We start from the raw sequence: 20,458 nt of genomic DNA, 5'->3' as shown, positions 1-20,458 counted from the left end.
CAAGGAACAGAAAACGAGTGGTCAAAACAGAACAAATATTACTCTGGAAAGATTTCATCATGCATTTAGAAAGACACATAATACATGAAACTTTCTATTTCTTAAAGACTGCCCATGTAAATTTTACCCTACCCCCATAACCCACTCTTATCCACCCTGTGCCCAGCAAACTGGTAAGAGGCCAAAGAGGTAACCTGAGCTGAAGCTTTCGGCAATGCATCCCCCCGACAACCTAAGAGCTGGGGGAAGATGAAGGCAAAATTCTCCCTCTGACCTCCTCTCCTCTATTGTGAGGAAGTATTTAATTTCAATTTAAAATCTTCGTGACCACAGGTTTGATAGTAAACAAAACCAGACAATGCTGGAAACATGCAGCAGATCAGTTAGTAACTTTGGAGGGAACAGACACATTACTGCTTCAGGCATCCTGCCTGTTAAATTCTAATGAAGGGCTGTCTATCTGAAATAGTAACTTATCCTTCCACTCACTGATGTGAGAGTTCCTGGCAATTTCTGTATTTGCTCTTGAAATTAGGAACTGATTACACTTGGGGCAGCAGCACGTTTGCGCACAATCGGTGTCTCCGTGCATCAGTATTTCAATCCACCACACCACAATCCCACCCAATGTCACCTTAAATATTGCAACAAATGACAGGGGAACGGCTACACTCGCGTGAATCAACATTGTGACAGAAAATGGATTCCGTACAAAGACAGGACGACACATTTTTGAACAACCAGTGTATTCTGGTAATATTGAGTAGCAATATATTTCAACAGATGCAATAATTAATGCTTGAAGTTCAATATAAATGGATAAATGTAGAGGGGGATGGTGAGAAAGGGGGGTGGTGGGAAAGGGATGGCGAGAAAGGGCGATGGTGAGAAAGGGATGGCGAGAAGGATGATGGAGAAACGGATACCCTGAGCACCATTTGCAGTCAAATTCCGGAATACCTTCTGCATTCTTAGAAATATTGTTTCTAACCGAGACAAATACTCAAGCTAGTTACCTAACACACATTGAGAGAATCTTCAGAACAGTTTGTAGAATACCAAAGGACATGAATTTGGTAAAAGTAAATTTTTGCCTAATTCCTATTTTTGGAACATTGCCCTCGTTGCATTGAGAAGCTGAATTTGCCTTGAGGGAGACATTCTTCATAGGTTCAATTTGTTAGATGAACTCTCGCTATCTACTTAATCTGGTGTCAAGTCTTCTCATGTAAGATGAGGAAAAGGCATGTTTATAACAAAATAGTTGATCAGAGATCAGCAGGTGCCGGTACTCGGTCCACTTGGCACCTCATGCAATTGTTAGGATTGCGGAGTCTGAGTCCGACACCAGGATCAAGCCAGATAGGGTTCTCTACAATAACTCAGTGAAATGGTATTCATGTTTAATGATAAGACACAGGATGTTTCAATGTTCTACAGTACTTACTGTTGGCTATGTTGGAAGCTGTGTAACTGTCAGCCATTCCCGATACCTGGCTAGCGATGCTGACCTCACTCGCCCTCCGGAATCCCCGGAATATTGGGGCTGTTAAGGGGGAGGAAGGGGATGAGCTTTCCATGAAGATACCAGCATGAGACTGAATAGCGTCCGCTATTGAACCAAAACATGGAAATCAAGGTTAGATCCATCAAGACAACAACGAAAAGAAAATCAGCACAAAACATCATATCTAAGATGCAAATCTTTATCGTTGATTTCAAGGGGGAAACATGTTCCATCTGAGTTTGAAGACAAAAAGGAATTCCCAACTGAGTATGCAGGTGGCCTGTCAACACGTGAAGGCTGTCGGGAGACAGAAGAGGAAAAATAAAGAAGGGCAAAATTTAGCTCAGTTTGTAAAAGTGGAAATTGGGAGATTGCGGGTCGGGAAGTGATGTCAAACCCTAGCCGCGGGAAATTCTATATTGCTTGACTGGGTCACTAGACTTAAACTCCAAACACTAGTCACACTAATATCAACTAACACTATCCACAATAATATTTTGGATTAAGTAAAATCATGCAAACAAATCTAAGCACCTTCATTATTTGAAAAGCTTGTTCAGTTATTATTCAGACCTCTCTTTCTGATCCGTACAAATGGAAACACTATCAATCAATAAAGACGGTGAAAAATAAGCCTGACAGTTGCCAGATAAATTAGTCTCAATCTCAACCTCACAATCAATAATCAAGGGTTCAAGTCCTAGGGTTGGCTGGTTCTTTGTTAGATTGTAGAAGGAAGCAAGAACGCATTGCATCAGGGAGAAATCGAGCAAATGGGCATAGTCCTTCTCAAGTCACTTCCATAAAGCAGCAGAGCTGGCCAGTAGATGTGACCATTTCCAAATTGACATGAAGATATCAAGAAATCGGAGTAGCAATAAGGGAAGGGCCACTGATAAAACTCAAAGAGGGAACCAAACTGACGTAACCACTTGTGTTAAAAAGTTGCATCAGAGATACTGCTTAATGCGACATATTCTAAATTTAATTGGCACCATATTGGTGCAATGTTCCACTATATTTTTATCTTGAAGTTACTTTATGACATACAATTAAGTTATTTTGTGTTTGCTTATGTCTTGGTTTATCTGTTCAAAGAAAACAAATTAAAAATGATTATTGTAATGTACATTTAACAGATTAGTGGAATTTCAAACAATACTAATTATTCCACCATCAATTTCTCAACAATGATGTCATGCCAAAAAAATTAAAAGCACAATGCAAATAAAAGCCAAACTCATTCCATTAGAGCAGGATTGGAATCGACTGTTACTTGGGAAAGATTAACAACATGCAAAAATTAGATTATAAACTGTAGCTAGGTGAAATCAAAGACCTATCAGACATATTTTAGTTTTTGATGTTGATGGAAGGATGACTGCGTAGAATCCCTACAGTGCAGAATGAGGGCATTTGGCCCATTGAGTTGGCACCAACTATCTGAAGAGCATCTTACCCAGGCCAACCCCATAACCCTGCCCATTTACCCATGGCTAATCCACCTAAGATACACAGCTTTGGACACTAAGGAGCAATTTAGCATGGTCAATCCACCTGACCTGCAAATCTTTGGACTGTGGGAGGAAATCAGAGCACCCTGGAGGAAACCCATGCAGACGCAGGGAGGACGTGCAAACTCCACACAGTCACCCAAGGCCAGAATCGAACCCAGATCCCTGGCGCTGTGAGGCAGCAGTGCTAACCACTGTGCCACCATACTGCCTCAACAGTATACATGCCAGAATTAATCTGGTGTAAAGCAATGGATTCCATAAACTTAGGTCTTTGCAGTGATACTCGAGGGTGCCACTCAACAGCTGTGCATTGGTCAGGGACAGCTTAGCGAATGAAGGTATTCAGCAGATTTTTAATTTATTAATCAATCTCATGTGGCATTGCACACAGGGAGTTAGGAACTGACAGGGAGTCAGCTGAAGTGAGATTAGAGGGCAGGGGATAACTAGGGAGCACAAATATAACTCAGTTCCCAGTATGAAGTTACATGCTCTACACGCCCACATGAACACTTGGAAAACTGCCCAACAAGGCCTTGAATTTGGTTTAAATGAACTGATTACATACCAAAATAGATACTTTAGTAAATGCAGACGAAAATCAAACATTTAATTGTGTTGGACTTGAAAGAATTCCAACTGCACTGAAAATAGTGTAGTATAATTATTAATTACCAAGTACTGTCCTCATTTTGTGATTGAGATTTCAACTGAACTCTTACTCCAGGGGAGAAGTGATGATCAGACAGGGGTCGAGGCCAGCCCATTGCACTGGGGGGGGCGTGCTGACTCCTGCGATCATGGTTTGCCTAAACTAGGGGAGAGTAAAGGCTCAGGGTGGCCAATGAGGTCAAACCAAGGCTTTACCTGATGCAATTTTTTAAAGCTATGGCTTTGCTGTGGTTAAGATGACGTGTTAGATCAAGCCCAGGAGGGGGCGCAATGACTCATCCTGTCAGCTTGGATCTTGTTTGATTGTACCCAAGGTGGGATGCAATATCTTGTCTTGTCAGCTTGGAGCTGGTTTGTCCCCCATGTAGGCACTATGATTGGACTTAATTTGAATTGGCTTTTTTGATTAGAAATAAAGTACTTGCGTGTGCACCTGTAAGTCTGGAAGCACCTTGGAGCATTTTACTATTTCAAAATTGCAATATAAATACCAATTGTTGTTGGAGATGTATGTGTGTAAGTACAGGTGTGTGTGTGTATATGTTTGTGCAGCTGTGTAGGTGCCCATTTTCCCCAATTGATAAATATTAGCTTACTCCTCATGTTGTGTATATTCTCCTTGCACACTGCCCCCACAACAGCAAAATTTTTTCACGTCCACTCTAACCACAAAACACACAACCTCTAAGCAAAGAAGCAGGCACAAAGCACAGATCACAACAATACAGAAGGAGAGACTACACACACTCTGCAACAGTTGGATTCCTACTGGAACCATCTTGCCAGTTAAGGACAGGAACGGTTATACTAGTTTCCATTACACTCTCCTGTCGTTGGAGAGTCACAAATGGAGTTTCCAGGATGAGGGTGGGATTGTTCTGGACTGTCTCAACTAGAGCAGACAGGAAAGAAAAAGGACAGACATCTAGCCACAAACTGTACAAAAAAACATCACAGTTAACCATTTAGAGCAACTGAGATATGAAGAATAACACTGGCAACTTTTTATTGGTACTTATTACTTCTCTTGATGTCATTCGAAATAGTTTGTAGACTAAGTTTTATCTAATTTTACTTGTGATTTTAAATGCCCTGCACTGTAGGATCAAATTTCTTTAAGACTGAGAATAAAGGCGAGCTTGTTTAAACACTCACTACATTGTTCCTCAGTTATTTCTGCATTAACAATAATGAGGAGAATCAAGTACAGTCTCCTGCTGTTTTTATTAATACTTACATCTAGCACGTCCCTAGTCTTGCTGCTGTTCTACTGTAGAAATAAATACATATTCATTACAGGAATGGTCTACTTAATGTTTTGTTTACCACTGTCTGGGGACAGTGCCTTGTGCATATGAAATGTATGCTATTTCCTGTTCCTTCAACCTTGCAGTCTTCTTTAACTTGTATCCAAAAATGTTCAATAATTCTATTAAAAGATCAGCTGTCTGTTGGCAGCACACTCAACTGCTAGTCTTACATCCTCATGCACGGGTTCTAGATGATTAAAATATTGTTTTTAAATAGACCACTTGTTGTATTATAAGCAATGATCACACTAGCTAATTATCAATAATTTACTCTCAAAACATACACCATGGTTTCTGTTAAGGATTTCTAACTATGTTAAGTAGTAATTTTCCAATTGCTGATAAAAAAAAGTTCCTACCCAGAAGCACAGAGCTGCCGTCACCCAGTGGGAATCTCTGATAACGGGGAACATTAAATGGTGGAAGCAGGTGGAATTTCCTCTCCAGAAGTGGCTCCAAGCGGGAAGATGAAGGATCCGCTGGGTGGAACAGATTGTAAACCTGCTGACACGCTGGTCTCACCTGGGAGACTAATGAAGAATGGAAGAGATGTGACAATTAACCAACTTTAGTTTGACAAAATGCATTCGAAAGTCAACATTAATTTTTCTGATAGAAGGAATACGTTATTGAGGAAAGGGATAACAGCAGATATCTCACTATTCTTAACCAGCTATTGGAAGACAAACCTTCAAATTCATTTTAAATTCAAGTTAATTAAATGTTCACATACCTCCATTTGAAGTTACCTATTGGATTATTTCTTAATTTAAAAACTGCAATACATGAGCAATAGTAACATATCAAAAACGTATCCGGTACAAGTCCTTATCATTCCCTGATAAACTATTAACTCAATGGTGCCAAAATGCTGCCAGCAGCTTAACTAGGGGATGTGGGATATCCAAGATGATAAGACATAGAAAAAGGAAACATTGCCTTCCTTGAAAAAGGTTTTGTGGGTCTCTTGGTCTTCACTTCATCTTTATAGAATGTAGCCAGTTACATTACAACTATTTTTACTTTAGAGACCTAAATGATCCCACAACCAATGGATCAGATTTAAGCTCTGCACTCCTGCCACATCCAGTTGTGAATAGTTGTGGACAATTAAACAACTCACTGGCTACACAAATATCATGATGTGGAGATGCCGGCGTTGGACTGGGTAAACACAGTAAGGAATCTAACAACACCAGGTTAAAGTCAAACAGTCCTGTTGGACTTTAACCTGGTGTTGTTAGACTCCTTACTACACAAATATCCCTATCCTAAATGATAGGGGAGCTCAGCACACTGGTGCAAAAGATAAGGCTGAAGCATTTGCAACAATATTCAGCCAAAAGTGCTGAGTGGATGATTTATTTCGGAAACCTCCAGGGTCATTCAACTCCTGACCTCATTAAGCCTTGGTTCAAACATGGACAGAAGAGCTGAATTCCAGAGTTGAGGTGAGAGTGACAGCCCTTGACATCAAGGCAGCATTTGACCGAGTGTGGCATCAAGGAGCCCTAGAAAAACTGGAGTCAATGGGAATTAGGGAAACTCTCCATCGGTTGGAGTCAAACCTGGCATAAAGGAAGATGGTCATGGTTGTTAGGGGTCAATCAAATCAGTTTCAATACATCTCTGCAGGAGTTCCTCAGGGTAGTGTCCTCGACCCAGCCATCTTCAGCTGCTTCATCAATAACCTTCCCCTCATCATAAGATCAGAAGTGGGGATGTTCGCTGATAATTGTACAATGTTCATCACCATTCGCAATGATGGTCAATGGTAGCCCCTAGGATGTTGATAAGTGGGAGGAGATTCAGCAATGGTAATGCCGTTAATCATAGAATCCCTTCTGTGCAGAAGGAGGCCATTCCGCCCATCGAGTCTGCACCGACCACAATCCCACCCAGGCCCTATCCCCATAACCCCTCATATTTACCCTGCTAATTCCCCTGACACTAAGGGACAATTTAGCATGGTCAATGCACCTAACCCGCACATCTTTGAGCTGTGGGAGGAAACCGGAGCACCTGGAGGAAACCCACGCAGACACGGGGAGAATGTGCAAACTCCGCACAGACAATGACCCGAGGCCGGAATTGAACCCAGGTCCCCGGTGTTGTGAGGCAGCAGTGCTAACCACTGTGCCGCCACTTCCTGAGCACAGTATTGAACAAGAAAGGCTGCAAAGGATTGAGCGCCAGTACACATTTTCCACCAGGCACAGAATGTAGAAGCATACTGGGGCAGGCAATCTATCAGTTTCAGTGTAACAACCTGAGGGAAGCGGATCAGTCGAGCTACCCACCGTCCAAGTTGGGGATAACAGTCTTCCTCAATGCCAGCACCAGTCCCAGGGGGGAACCAAACAGAAAGAAGTCAGTCACTTCAAATTCAAACTTTCCGGGGCTTCCTCCATCCAGCATGGTGGAACTACTCGACCGCCTGGATCCAGGGTCATTCCTTAATACACTAGAATGTAAACTAAAAAACAAAACACAAATATCACATTACAACTCTTTTTAAATCAAATTTCCTGCAAACTTCACATCTCGGCTTTCTCAGCAACCTGTTAACTTATTAAAGGGAATGTTTGCATTACGTAAACAGCACCATGCTGCATTGCTGGAAGCAGTGCTGGGAAAACAGGTCCATTCTGCCCTTTAATAAATGCTGTTGCCCATCCTTGTTCAAGGTGAATGCAGAGGTTCAGCAAAACCAGTAAACGATAGCAAAAGACTTTTCAAGTGGAACCAAGTGACAAAAACACTCAGATCACCATAAATTACAAGGCAGAAGCACTTTTGTTAACTGTGAACGAAGGTCAAGTCTGAAAGTTTGAATCAGAGAAAATTAAAATGAAAAATCAAAGGTGAGGATCTTTGTCTTTAAATCAGGAAGCGTAGTGGAGGGCATGCCCCATCAATGGGGACAAAGTAGAAATGGTCGAGAGCTTCAAGTTTTTAGGTGTCCAGATCACCAACAACTTGTCCTGGTCCCCCCCACTATAGTTAGTGTCTATACTTTCTCAGAAGACTAAGGAAATTTGGCATGTCAGCTACGACTCTCACCAACTTTTACAGATGCACCATAGAAAGCATTCTTTCCGGTTGTATCACAGCTTGGTATGGCTCCTGCTCTGACCAAGACCGCAAGACACTACAAAAGGTCGTGAATGTAGCTCAGTCCATCACACAAACCAGCCTCCCATCCATTGACTCTGTCTACATTTCCCACTGCCTTGAAAAAGCAGCCAGCATAATCAAGGACCCCATGCACCCTGGACATACTTTCTTCCACCTTCTTCCGAAAAAGATACAAAAGTCTGAATTCACGTACCAAGAACAGCTTCTTCCCTGCTGCCATCAGACTTTTGAATGGACTTACCTCGCATTAAGTTGATCTTTCTCTACACCCTAGTTATGACTGTAATGCTACATTCTGCACTCTCTCGATTCCTTCTCTATGAACTGTATGTTTTGTCTGTATAGCGCGCAAGAAAACAATACTTTTCATTGTATACTAATACATGTGACAATAATAAATCAGATCAGTTACGTCTGCTGATACTGAACACCAGCACTGTGCTGCAAAGCCTTGTCTTACAAAATAATACAGAACCAAACTGACCTTAAACTTCAAATCACAATACATAAATACAGCAAAAATAATTTGTTTGTAATTTTTAGAGGCAGTGAAGTTTAAAACATTTAATACAGTGTCAATGTGCAGAACAGTTATCTATTCAAAATATAATTTTCAAATTCCGGTGCATGTAAAAACGCAATTGTAAAAGCAAAGCACCTTAATAACTATCTTACTAGACAGGAATCAGCAGTAATGTCGATTTTTATCCTGTCTCTGAATCTTTGTTAAAGGTGCCATATAAATGAAAATGATTGTTTTTTTTAACAAAGCATAAATATTCAATACCCTTGCTGAATTCATCATCCATTCCTTTGTTACCTCGAAACCTGACTATTCCAATAGGCCTCTCCTTTTTTACCGTAAACTCGAGCTGGCTGTGCTTTAACTTGCTCCATCACCCCTGTACTTGCTGACCTATACTGGCTCACAGTCCAAAAATGTCTTGATTTTAAAATTCTTATTCTTAATTTGAATTGATTTTAAAATTCTTATCCTTAATTTGAAATTCCCCCATTATCTTGTCCCTTCCTATCTCTGTAACATTCTCCATGCCGAGAGCTCTCTGAGATATCTGTGCTCCTCTGACTGTTTCAGCAATGTTGATTTTATCATTGATGGCTCTACCATCAGTTGCCAAGCTCCTAAACTCCAGAATTCCCACCCTAAATCTCTCTTTCATCCTTTAAGACATTCTTTAAAACAACCGCTTTGACAAAGGTTTTAGTTGTATGAATATATTTATTATCAGGACGTAAGTGTAACTGGTAAGGTTAGCACCTGCTCCTGATCTTTGGGCTTTTGCTGTTCCCCAGGGAAGGCTAACCTTACCAGTAACACTTAGGGAAGGCTCGGTCATTGAAAATATTCAAAGTTGAGTTTGACAGATTTTTGATCAGCAAGGAAGTCACGAGCTCTGGGGGGGCAGACCGAAAAGTAGAGTTAATGCCACAACTGGATCAGCCATGATCTAATTAAATGGTAGAACAGGCTCGTGGGGCCAAATGGCCTACTTCTGCTCCTAATTCTTGTTCTTGTGACCATTTACTGCCCATCCGTAATTGCCCTTAAGAATGTAGTGGTGAATATAGCTAAGAAACTATCCTAATTTCTTTACATGGGACTTGGTGCCTATTTTGTTTATAATACCCCTGTGAAGCACCTTGAGATATTGGTTGCTATATGAATGCAAGTTGTTGTTGTTATTAGCTAGTAAACCTTTGCCAATATCTTGTCCAGTTGGGTTGGGGAATAAATTGGCTAATCTGAACATATTTTACAGAGATGTTTTGTACATTTCTCCATTCTACTTTAGACTTTAGGTTCCTTTTTAGATTCAAGGAGTTACACTGAGCTCAACTGTCTGTGGAATCTTTTCATTAGGTGAGTTTGAGTTACCCAGGAAATAACCATTTCTCACTTTAGATCCAGTTTGCTTGGTGGAAGAGGGGGGTATAATGTCACACTGGTCAAACTTTGGATTAGGTAAGTCAGTATTCCTCAGTTCCCTACCTTCCTGGCACGATGGTCAAATCTCAACGCTCCTCCTGATCACCAAACCAAACTCCACATATAAATCATAGCAACATAAAAAACAGGAGGAGGAGTTGGCCATAATTCCAAAATTCACCAATATCAGACTGAACTTCACTCTCCAACACTATCCTCATAACCCTTGATTACATTCCAAACATGGACAAAAGAGCTGAATTCCAGAGGTGAGGTGCAAATGACAGCCCTTTACATCAATGCAGCATTTGATTAAGTGTGGCATGAAGGAGACCTAGCAAATCTGGAGTAAACAGGAATCGGGGGAAAACTCTCCACTGGCTGGAGTCATACCTAGTACAAAGGAAGATGGTTGTGGTGGTTGGAAGTCAATCAACTCAGTTTCAAGACATCACTGCAGGAGTTCCTCAGGGTAGTGTCCTGGGCCCAACCATCTTCAGCAACTTTATCAATGACCTTCCTTCCATCATTAGGTCAGAGTGGGGCTGTTCGCTGGTGATTGCACAATGTTCAGCACTATTCACAATACTTCAGATACGGAAGCAGTCCATGTCCAAATGCAGCAAGAACTCAACAACATTCAGGCTTGGGTTGGCCAGGTACTGATCATCTCCAACAAGAGAATCTAACCATCTCCCCATGACATTCAATAGCATTGCTGAATCATTAATAGCATTGCTGAATCATCAATAGCATGGGGGCTACCACTGACCAGAAACTGAACTGGACCACCATCAACAAGGCACAGATCAGGAAGGTGATGGAATACTTTCCACCTGCCTGGATGAGCGCAGCTCTGATAACAAACAAGAAACTTGACACAATCCAGGACAAGGCAGACACTCCATCTATCACCTTCAAAATCCACCCACTGCATCACCGACACACAGTAATGGCAGTGTGTAACACTTACAAGATGCACTGCAGGAACTAACCAAGGCTCCTCAGAGAACACCTCCCAAACCCAAGACCATGGCCACCAAGAAGGACAAAGATAGCAGGTGTATGCAAATACCACCACCTGGAAGTTTCCCTCCAACCCACACACCATTCTGACTTGGAAACTTATCACTGTTCCTGCAACTCCCTCCCTAACAGCACTACAGATGTACCTACACCAAGTGGTCTGCAACAGTCCAAACAGACACCTCACCATCACCTTCTCAAGGGCAACTGGGAATGGGAAATAAATTCTGGTCTAGCCAGCAATGCCTACGCCCCATGAAAGACTAAAAAGTCCGCAAAAATCTATCTAAGTTTTGTATATACTCAACAACTGAACATCCACAGCTCTCTGGGATAAAGAATTTCAAAGTTCCAAAATCCTCCTAATCTCAGTCCTAAATATCTGACCCCTTGCTCTAAGACTGTGAGCCTTAGTTTTAGATTCTCCAGCTGGGGGAAAACATTCTTCTCGCATCTATGCTGTCCACCACTTAAGAGTTGGATACATTTCAATAACATTATTTTGCATTCATCTAAACTCCTGGGAATATAGGCTTAGTCTACTCAATATCTCCTCACTGGGCTAATGCCTCATCCCAGGAATCAGTCTAGTGAACTTTTGCTGCACTCCCTCTGGGGCAAGTATATCCTTCCTTAGACAAAAAAAGCACATTGACACTTTTACACATTTTGCTCCAGGTTAGTTAATGGTTGGTTGAATCTTTTAGGCTCTTACCTCGAAAGAAAAGCCTGGTGGTGTTTAATTGTGTCCAGCTCATAGGTTGAAGAATCACTTCTTTTTCTTGGAAGCTGTTTATTTGGATTATCCATGCTGCTTCGAGGAATGTCAATGTTGCTTCTACTGAGATGCCTGCTGGTCTCCAGGTTGGAAGCACTGCACATACAGCTGTTGTTCACAACTATACCAGGAGATAATAGATCATTGTCCTGTAAATCAATTACAGGCAATTGGTAACTGCTCCCAACAGAAAAGGCTACCTAAAAGTGAATGTAAAATTGCACATTTTCCATGTTTATTGTTGCCTTAGAACGTTCAACCAGCTGGGAGCTTCAAACAGGCAGCAGCACTGTTACAACTCAGCCAAATCATCTATTTATACCTACATTGCTGTCACATCACACCAAGACTTGCAGCAGTGCCACTGGTTCCCTCAATCACAGCTCTCATAAGGCTGGATGATGTTAAAACTGTACCCTAGTTTCCTTGGGGGGGGCCCCGATTGTTGTCACTAATTTGCACTCAGTTTAAGTTTGGATGTGTGTAAATGATATTTGGAGGATAATTAAGAATAATTTGACATTGTAAAAATGGGTGCAATCAGCCACATTTCCAATCCAACGTCCAGGTTTGGCCCAGGAAAGCGATCTCTGCACTCCTCCAGCTCTGGCCTTTTATACATCCTGATTTTGTTCGGCCCAACACTGTTGCTGTGCCTTCAGCTGCCTGGATCATTAGCTCTGGAATTTCCTCTCTAAACCTCTTCACCTCTCTCTCCCCCTTTAGGATGCTCCTTAAAACCTGCATCTTTCTGCCCAACCCCAGTGGTTTAGTGCCAAATTTGTCTGTATACACTTTGTGAAGCATTTTAGGATAGTTTGCTACGAAAAGATGCTCCAAACATTCAATCTGTTGTTGCCACCTGCACTCAGCAGCAGTGCTGTTCCTAGCATCAACACAGCACCAAAGGACAAACGCTGGGTTCTTACATTGAACACCCAGAGAGTTCCCAATTTCCACTATATTATCAAAGAGGGGCAGATATACTTCACAGGGTATGGGGAGGTAGGAGGCAAATCATCCAAGCCGTAGTCAAGCATATCCTAGTCACCAGACTAGGTAGAATTCAAGCCCTATAAGCTCAGGAACAGTGCGGAATGCAGCAAGATCAAGAGTAAAAGAAAATTTAGAGGCGAGGTCAGATTTGAATGGAACCCTGATACCATCTTTCAATATTTAAAAGAAAATCAGTTTGACATCCACACTGATCAAGAAGAAACAGAAAGCAAATTGAAACTGATTTCTATTTTAAGCGATAGAAGCTGTTTGTTTTTTTCTGTATTATCTAAAAGCTTTTGCAGTTTATATGGATGAGAGCGGGGATTGCAAGGTGGATGAGTGAACTGAGTATGGCACTGCAGTACAGGAAGCCACTCAAGTGAGGGCAATAAATAGGTGAAGAAGACTCGAAACGTTAACTCGGTTTCTCTCTCCATAGACTTGCTCAGTTTTTCCAACATTTCTGTTTTTATTATAGTAAACAGGAATATTGTGATAGAGGGGGACAATATAGTGAGGGGGATAAAGACAAGTTTTTGTAGCCAAGAGCGAGGCTTGGGTACCTCGAGTACACAGTTGACAAGGATGGATGATCCAAATACACCACATCCACTGGTTCTCCCTTATATATTCTGCTAGTTACATCCTCAAAAAATTCCAGTAGATTTGTCAAGCATAATTTTCCCTTCATAAATCCACGTGACTTTGTCGAATTGCATTGGTATTTTCTATGTTCCAGTTATCACATCCTTTATAATACTCTAGCATTTTCTCTGCTACTGAGGTAAGGCTAACAGGTCTCATAGAAATCATAGAAACCCTACAGTGCAGAAAGAGACCATTTGGCCCAACGAGTCTGCACAGACCACAATCCCACCCAGGCTCTACCCCCTTATCCCTACATATTTACCCGCTAATCCCTCTAACCTACGCATCTCAGGACCCTAAGGGGCAATTTTTAGCATGGCCAATCAACCTAATCCACACAACTTTGGACTGTGGGAGGAAACGGGAGCACCCGGAGGAAACCCACGCAGACGAGGAGAATGTGCAAACTCCATACAGACAGTGACCCAAGCCGGGAATCAAACCCAGGTCCCTGGAGCTGTGAAGCAGCAGTGCCTTCCACTGTGCTACCGTGCCGCCCTTAATTCCTTTTGTAATTCCTTTTTTTCCTCCCTCCATCCTTTTTAAATAGAAGGGTTACATTTGTTATCCTCCAACCTGCCGGGACTGTACACTAACCTCTGACAGAAGAAATTCCTCCTTATCTCTGTCTTAGAAGGGTGACCCCTTACTCTGAGATTATGTCCTCTGGTCCTAGACTCTCCCACAAAGGAAGCAACCTCTCAGCATCTACCCTGTCAAGCCCCCTGAGAATCCTATATGTCTCAATAAGTATACCTCTCATTCTTCTAAACTCCAGTGAGTACAGGCCCAACTTACTCAACCTCTCCTCAGAAGAAAATCCTTCCATACCCAGGATCAACCGAGTGAACTTTCAAATCTAATCTGGATTTGAAAAACTAATCCTAGTAATGGTGACCATGAAACCATTGTCGACTGTTGTAAAAACCCATCTGGTTCAATAATGTCCTTTAGGGAAGGAAGTCTGCCGTCCTTATCCAGTCTGGCCTACATGTGACTCCAGAGCCACAGCAATGTGGTTGACTCTTAACTGCCCTCTGAAATATCCGAGCAAACCACTCAATTCAAGGACAATTAGGGATGGGCAACAAAAGCTAACTTCGTCAGCGATGTTCCCAACCCACAAAAAAAAGCAAATTACTGCGAATGCTGGAATCTGAAACAAAAGCAGAAAATGCTGGAAAGTCTCGGCAGGTCTGGCAGCGTCTGTGGAGAGAGAATAGAGCCAACGTTTTGAATCTGGATGATTCTTTGTCAGAACTGAAAAAAAGACTTGATGGGGTGGATGTTACCTCTTTGGGATGACCAGCGCGAGGGGACACAGTTTAAAAATAAGAGGTCTCTCTTTTAAAACAGAGGCGAGGAGAATTTATTTCTCGCAGGCGCTCATCAGTCTGTGGAATTCTCTTCCTCAGAAAACATTGCAGGTTTGAGTCACTGAATTTATTCAAGGTTGGGTTAGATAGATTTATAATAGACAAGGGTTACTGGGGAGGAAGACAACAATCAGCCACGATCTCATTGAATGGTGGAGCAGACTCAAAGGGCCGACTCCTACTTCTAAGCCCGAAAGATATGATAATGGCCACTGGTTTTCACAGAAAAACTGACAGAAGCAGAGAATCCAATGGGTAAAGAACCCGAGTGATAAAATAAATCTAACGTATATTCACCATAAGACAATGAACTGGAAACAAGACAGCACAAGGTTTATCCATTACCTGAACACTCACAACGCTGCCTCTCCTGCTGCTGTTCTGGCTCTCAGACACAGTCTGATTACTGAAACACAGGGCATCAAATCCCAGGACTCCCCCAACACAGTCTCCGATCAAACATACCTGAGGCAGGAGAGACAACACTAAATATATACCAAAAATGGACAAATGTAAGCTTTAAACTTGCATGCTCATCCTTAAACTGTAATGCTTTCCTCTTACCATATCACTGTCAGAAGCTGTATTTATGGATTGGAAAATGAAGACTGTGCACCACAAAATTCCGATTGTTAAAGCTTCAATGACAAGTGATCGCATGTTTGTTACAATTTAATAAGTGCTTCACTGGCTGTGAAGAGCCATTTGAATATTAAACTATATAAATGTAAGTTTGTTCTTTCTTTGACCATCACCTTCATAAGCTACGCAAATTAAATTATTTTTGAACCTTTTCCTGTTAAATTTTGCTCTTTGTTTGCTTAAAGGACAGTGAAACTAAATAGGGGCAGATGCCAAACGAGAGAGTGAATTCATCTGTCTCTTGCTGTGTCAAAAGCTTTCTGGTGACTGTGTTATAATTATGATCTGTCGCATTAAGCTTTGGGGAACTCTGCATTTCACTCAGTAAAAGTTTACACCAGGAGTCAATAAAAACAAACACAGCAGCTGCAGGAAGAACAAAAGGAATCCTTGGCGGGAGATTCACTGGCTCCATTCACCACTGGCGAGAATCCTGAGTCTCGCTGAATAGGGCGTTGGGGCTTAAAGCGGATTCCTGACAGGCATTAAACCCATTCCCCAGGATGGGGGCTTGTTGCTAGATTATCCCTTCCAGCTCTGGACGTCATTCTTGGCATGGAGATTTCTGGCATTTCTCCGTCAAGTCTTCATTCTGGTCTGTGGACTGTAAAATTTTCGAAATGGGCTGGTCAGCCCCCTTGCCCCACCCTGTGCCCTATGGACAGTGTCATGTACTGACCCTCCCTCTGCAACCTGGCAGTGTCAGAGGGGCAGATGGGCACTGCATTTGCCTCCATGGCACCTCTCGGAGTATAAGGTGCCAGGTCAGTGCAAGATTGGGACTGCAGGCCGGGGGGAGCGGTGGGGGGGTGTCATGAGTGGGGTTCAGAGTGAGGTGTCATGTGGGGGGGGTGGTGGTGCCAGATAGGCCCCTGGTTTGTGGTGGTGGGGGGGGGAGAAGTCAAGTCACCCTCATGCCTGCATGGTGTGGAGGTGGGGGTGACCTGTTCTTTGTGGTTTTGGGGGAGGGGGGGAGCATCCGTTGTGAGGAGGTGGGGGGGGGGGGGGGGGGGGGGGGGGAGGGGGGGGGGGAGGGGAGTTGTCTGTCAGTGTGGAGATCAGGGCACTTTTTCAAAATGGTGCCCCGATCTCTGAACAGCCGGGTTAGCAGCGGCGTTTCCCATGATGGCAAGTTTGCATCGATCAGGTGGGTGAAACCACCTCACAGTTCCGATTTTCCTGCTGCCGCTGGCACTTCGAGCCAGTTTGGGAAAAGCGCAGCCCCTATTTCTGTTCACTGATCGTCACTCCAGTAACCCCTGCCTTGGAAAAGCACCCCAGGCCGCATCGTTAACCTTTCAACTGGATTTTATTCCTTAGAAACTTCAAAGGTTATATTATAATCACAAGTATTTTTGATAAATGAGAAACAAGCTTCTAAAATGAAAGCAGAAAATTCTGGAAATACTCAGCGGGTCAGGCAGCACCTGGGGCGAGATAAACAGAGTAAATTTCCAGCTCAATGACATTTCAACAGGACTGGGAAAAGTTTGAGGTGTAAAGGGCTTCGAGCAAGGGGTGGGTGTGACAAGGACTGTGGGAGGAAACCAGAGCGCCCGGAGGAAATCCACGCAGACACGTGGAGAACATGCAGACTCCACACAGAGACTGAAGGCCGGAATTGAACCCAAGTCTCTGGCGCTGTGAGGCAGCAGTGCTCACCACTGTGCCACCCCTAAATTAAATTGACCTTAAATGGGTCTTAATAAGCTGTAGCGGCCATTCACTGTGTAGCCCCGCTAACCTCTTCACTCTGCTTCAGCGAAAATGGTCAGGTGATCCTGGCACAGTGGGGCCTACAAATCTAACTCCACTTATTTCTAAATATTGTCACTTTATGTATACTGACCTGGCCACTAAAGGAGAAACCCTCCTGAGATTTGATGAAATCACTGTACACCTGATTTGCTCTGAAAATCACGGTGGCAACTGCCTCCTGGTATTGAGGAGATGACGTCGCCAACAAAGGAAGCGCAGCCAGGGGAATATGGTCCTGGCTGTTTGACAAACCGCTTTCATCATAGCTCATAGGGCTGAGGCTGAAAAAACAAACATTCTTTTAGTAAAGAGAAGTTACAAGGTTATCTGAAACAAACTAACGCTTGTTACCTCTTGGCTCACTGAATTATAAAGTTCAACTCAAAAAGAAATGAAAGGAAGCAGAGATAACATGTTTCATGTCAAGCACAAGAGCTTGGAATAGCAAAATCAGTTAAACGTTTTAAATGTTTGCACTTAAAAAAATTAAAAGACCAATAGGATTCTTGACACGTATTGTGTGGGATGTTTGCAGTAATCAATCCAAAGCTTGTGGTGCCAGTGGCAAATATTGAATATACAGATAGATGTGGTTAAAGCAGTTAGTGTGAAGCAGCCGTTCCTCAATGAATGCAATGCGTATTCCTGCCCGTTCTTGCTCTATGTCAGCACATTACACAGTATTTTGATTATTTCACAGATTAGTTTTGTTCTCTCTTTCAAAGAAAAAACATTTTTTTCTGATTTTGTTCTATTGTTGTGGCTCTGGGTAAATAAGTACCCCAATGATTGTACAGCTTAAGAGAACCTCTATGGACAGATGTGTGTGTGTATAGGTATATGCACGAAATTCAGAGAATTGGCTTCACAGGGTGGGCACAGAGAGGCTGCCCTCAGGCTGGGGAATGGGGGTCAGTCTCTCAGGATCAGGGCCTGTGAGTGAAATGATGGACCCTGGTGCTTTTCCTGAGCCCCATTGTCTTCACCCTTTAACCCTCGATAGCTTCTGTCAATGTGAGGAGCTTTGGGTGCTATAGAAGAGTGCAGCAGGCCATTCAGTCCATCGAGTCTGTACCAAGTTCTTTTAATGAGAAACTTACCACACCCATCGTTTTCCCATCCACTCTTCCCCATATTTTTTCTCCAAGTACATATCCAATTTTCTTTTGAACATTAATTTGAATCTGTATCCACCACAATATCAGGTTGAAAATGCATTCCAAATTCTTTTATTTTAATTATCATTGTCATAAGCTGACATTAACACTGCAATGAAGTTACTGTGAAAATCCCCTAGTCGCCACACGCCGGTGCCTGTTCGGGTACACTGAGGGAGAATTTAGCACGGCCAATGCACCTAACCAACATGTCTTTCGAACTGAGAGGGGAAACCGGAAAACCCGGAGGAAACCCACGCAAACAGGGGGAGAATGTGCAGACTCCGCACAGACAGTGACCCAAGCAAAGAATCGAATCCAGATCCCTGGTGCTGTGAGGCAGCAGTGCTAACCATTGTGCCATCGTACTGCCTGAGAAAATTTTGCAGCTCCCTGTTAGGGAATTGAACCCCGGTCTCCTGCGTGACTATACTAATGAGGAAATTCTAACCACTCTTTGTGTAAAAGTCTCTCCTCGTGTTGCCTCTGGTTCTTTTGCCAATCAATTTAAATTAAATCTAGACCATCCAATTATTGGCCCAGCAGGACACTGGAAACAGTTTCCATTTATTCCATTTAAACCCTTCATTATTTTAAACATCTCCATCAAATCCCCTTGGGTTTCTTGGCTCTCAGTAGAATAACTCAGTTTCACTGTAATCCCTCATCCCCGAAGTCGTTCCAATAAATCTCTTCTGAACCCCTCTACAAAGCCCCCACACCCTTCAGGTGCCCAGAATAGGGAACCTTGGTCACAATGCAGTAGAAATGATTTATATAGGTTCAGCAAAACTTCTTGGCTTTTGTACTCCATGGCTCTATAAAGCTCAGCTTTCAGTATGGTGCAGCTTTCTTAGACAATTACACACTACTTGGCTGTTCATATTATGTAACCAACTTCACTTCTTCGAACCTAGCCCTATATATCAGGATTGCAACTCCCTAAAGAGTTGAACCTCACAAGCACTGCAAACATCAATCCTTTTCACAAGAGAATCTCTTGACAGATTCAATTGGCACACAACTCCTGGTTTCACGTCCAAGTCTGAAGTTGGCTAAACTATCCAGTGAATTAGCCCCAAGTAATTCACCCCGCAATAATGTGCGATTTTTATCCACACAATGGCTTTAACAAAGAAATTACACTTTACATTGAGTGATAAATATTTTCTCGTCTTCAATGAAACTAACCACACTGACAAATGCACAGCAAATGGAACCCTTTTGCCAACCCTCCGAAAAGCCATCAGACTTGTGAGCCTCTCCTTCCTCCTCAGCAGCAATTGCCTGAAATCTTGACCAGAATTTTACCATCGTGCTCGCCACAGAAGTCAGAGCAGGTGAGGGACAGACCATAACAAGTTCCATTGGCATCGGGTGGGATTTTAAGGTTTCGGGACGAGCGAGGCCGGAAAATCCCGTTCCTGGTTTTGCACAACATTAAACTTGACTTTCTAAAGCTGGGGTTAGTGATTTGCACCGTGCTGTACACTGTGCTTGGTCTGAGTACAAATTGTTTACATTTTTTGATTTGATCCATTTCTGCCTTGATGCTTCAATAGATGACTGCACCATAAACAGCACCTATTAAATAAAAGTTAAGGTATGTTGTCATGTGAGTGTACCTATAAGAAAGGTTTTTTTAAAATCATGCAGCTTACAGCTTCAGCGATGTCATTGGGCATGGAGCTAAGCTTTGGCAGTCAGGTGATAGGGGTTTTTTGCTTTGGGCTTTGAATTTTGTTTTGAGCAGTGTTGCTGTTGGAAGCAGTTAGCGGCAAGCTAAGAAGCAGTCTCTCTTTTTCTCCCTGTTTTTTCTCTTTGTTTGGTTCTTCTTTAAAGGCGTTTGATAAGGTGCCCCATAAAAGGCTGCTGAAGAAGATTAGGGCACACGGAGTTGGGGGTAGTGTGTTAAAGTGGATTGGGGACTGGCTATCCGACAGGAAGCAAAGAGTCGGAATAAATGGGTGTTTTTCCGGTTG

General features: G+C 42.7%; 1 protein-coding gene across 3 annotated transcripts in view; it reads right to left on the bottom strand.

Annotated features, from left to right (window-relative positions):
* pitpnm2 (phosphatidylinositol transfer protein, membrane-associated 2) overlaps nt 1-20,458 on the bottom strand; it is a 167,289-nt gene that overhangs the window by 26,701 nt on the left and 120,130 nt on the right. For 2 of the 3 annotated variants that reach the window (XM_078227109.1, XM_078227110.1), the window contains exons 11-17: nt 17,411-17,600; nt 15,265-15,384; nt 11,834-12,045; nt 7,307-7,482; nt 5,366-5,536; nt 4,442-4,588; nt 1,448-1,612 (exon numbers count right to left, since the gene is read on the bottom strand). In XM_078227109.1, coding sequence (XP_078083235.1) covers nt 1,448-1,612; nt 4,442-4,588; nt 5,366-5,536; nt 7,307-7,482; nt 11,834-12,045; nt 15,265-15,384; nt 17,411-17,600 — 1,181 coding nt within the window. The remainder of the gene's footprint in view (nt 1-1,447; nt 1,613-4,441; nt 4,589-5,365; nt 5,537-7,306; nt 7,483-11,833; nt 12,046-15,264; nt 15,385-17,410; nt 17,601-20,458) is intronic. The other variant, XM_078227111.1, reaches the window with a different exon arrangement.

This window comes from Mustelus asterias, chromosome 13, assembly GCF_964213995.1.
Source record: "Mustelus asterias chromosome 13, sMusAst1.hap1.1, whole genome shotgun sequence".
Lineage (NCBI taxonomy): Eukaryota > Metazoa > Chordata > Chondrichthyes > Carcharhiniformes > Triakidae > Mustelus > Mustelus asterias.
The sequence above is the reverse complement of the archived record's forward strand: the minus strand, read 5'-3'. Positions and strand labels throughout refer to the sequence as shown.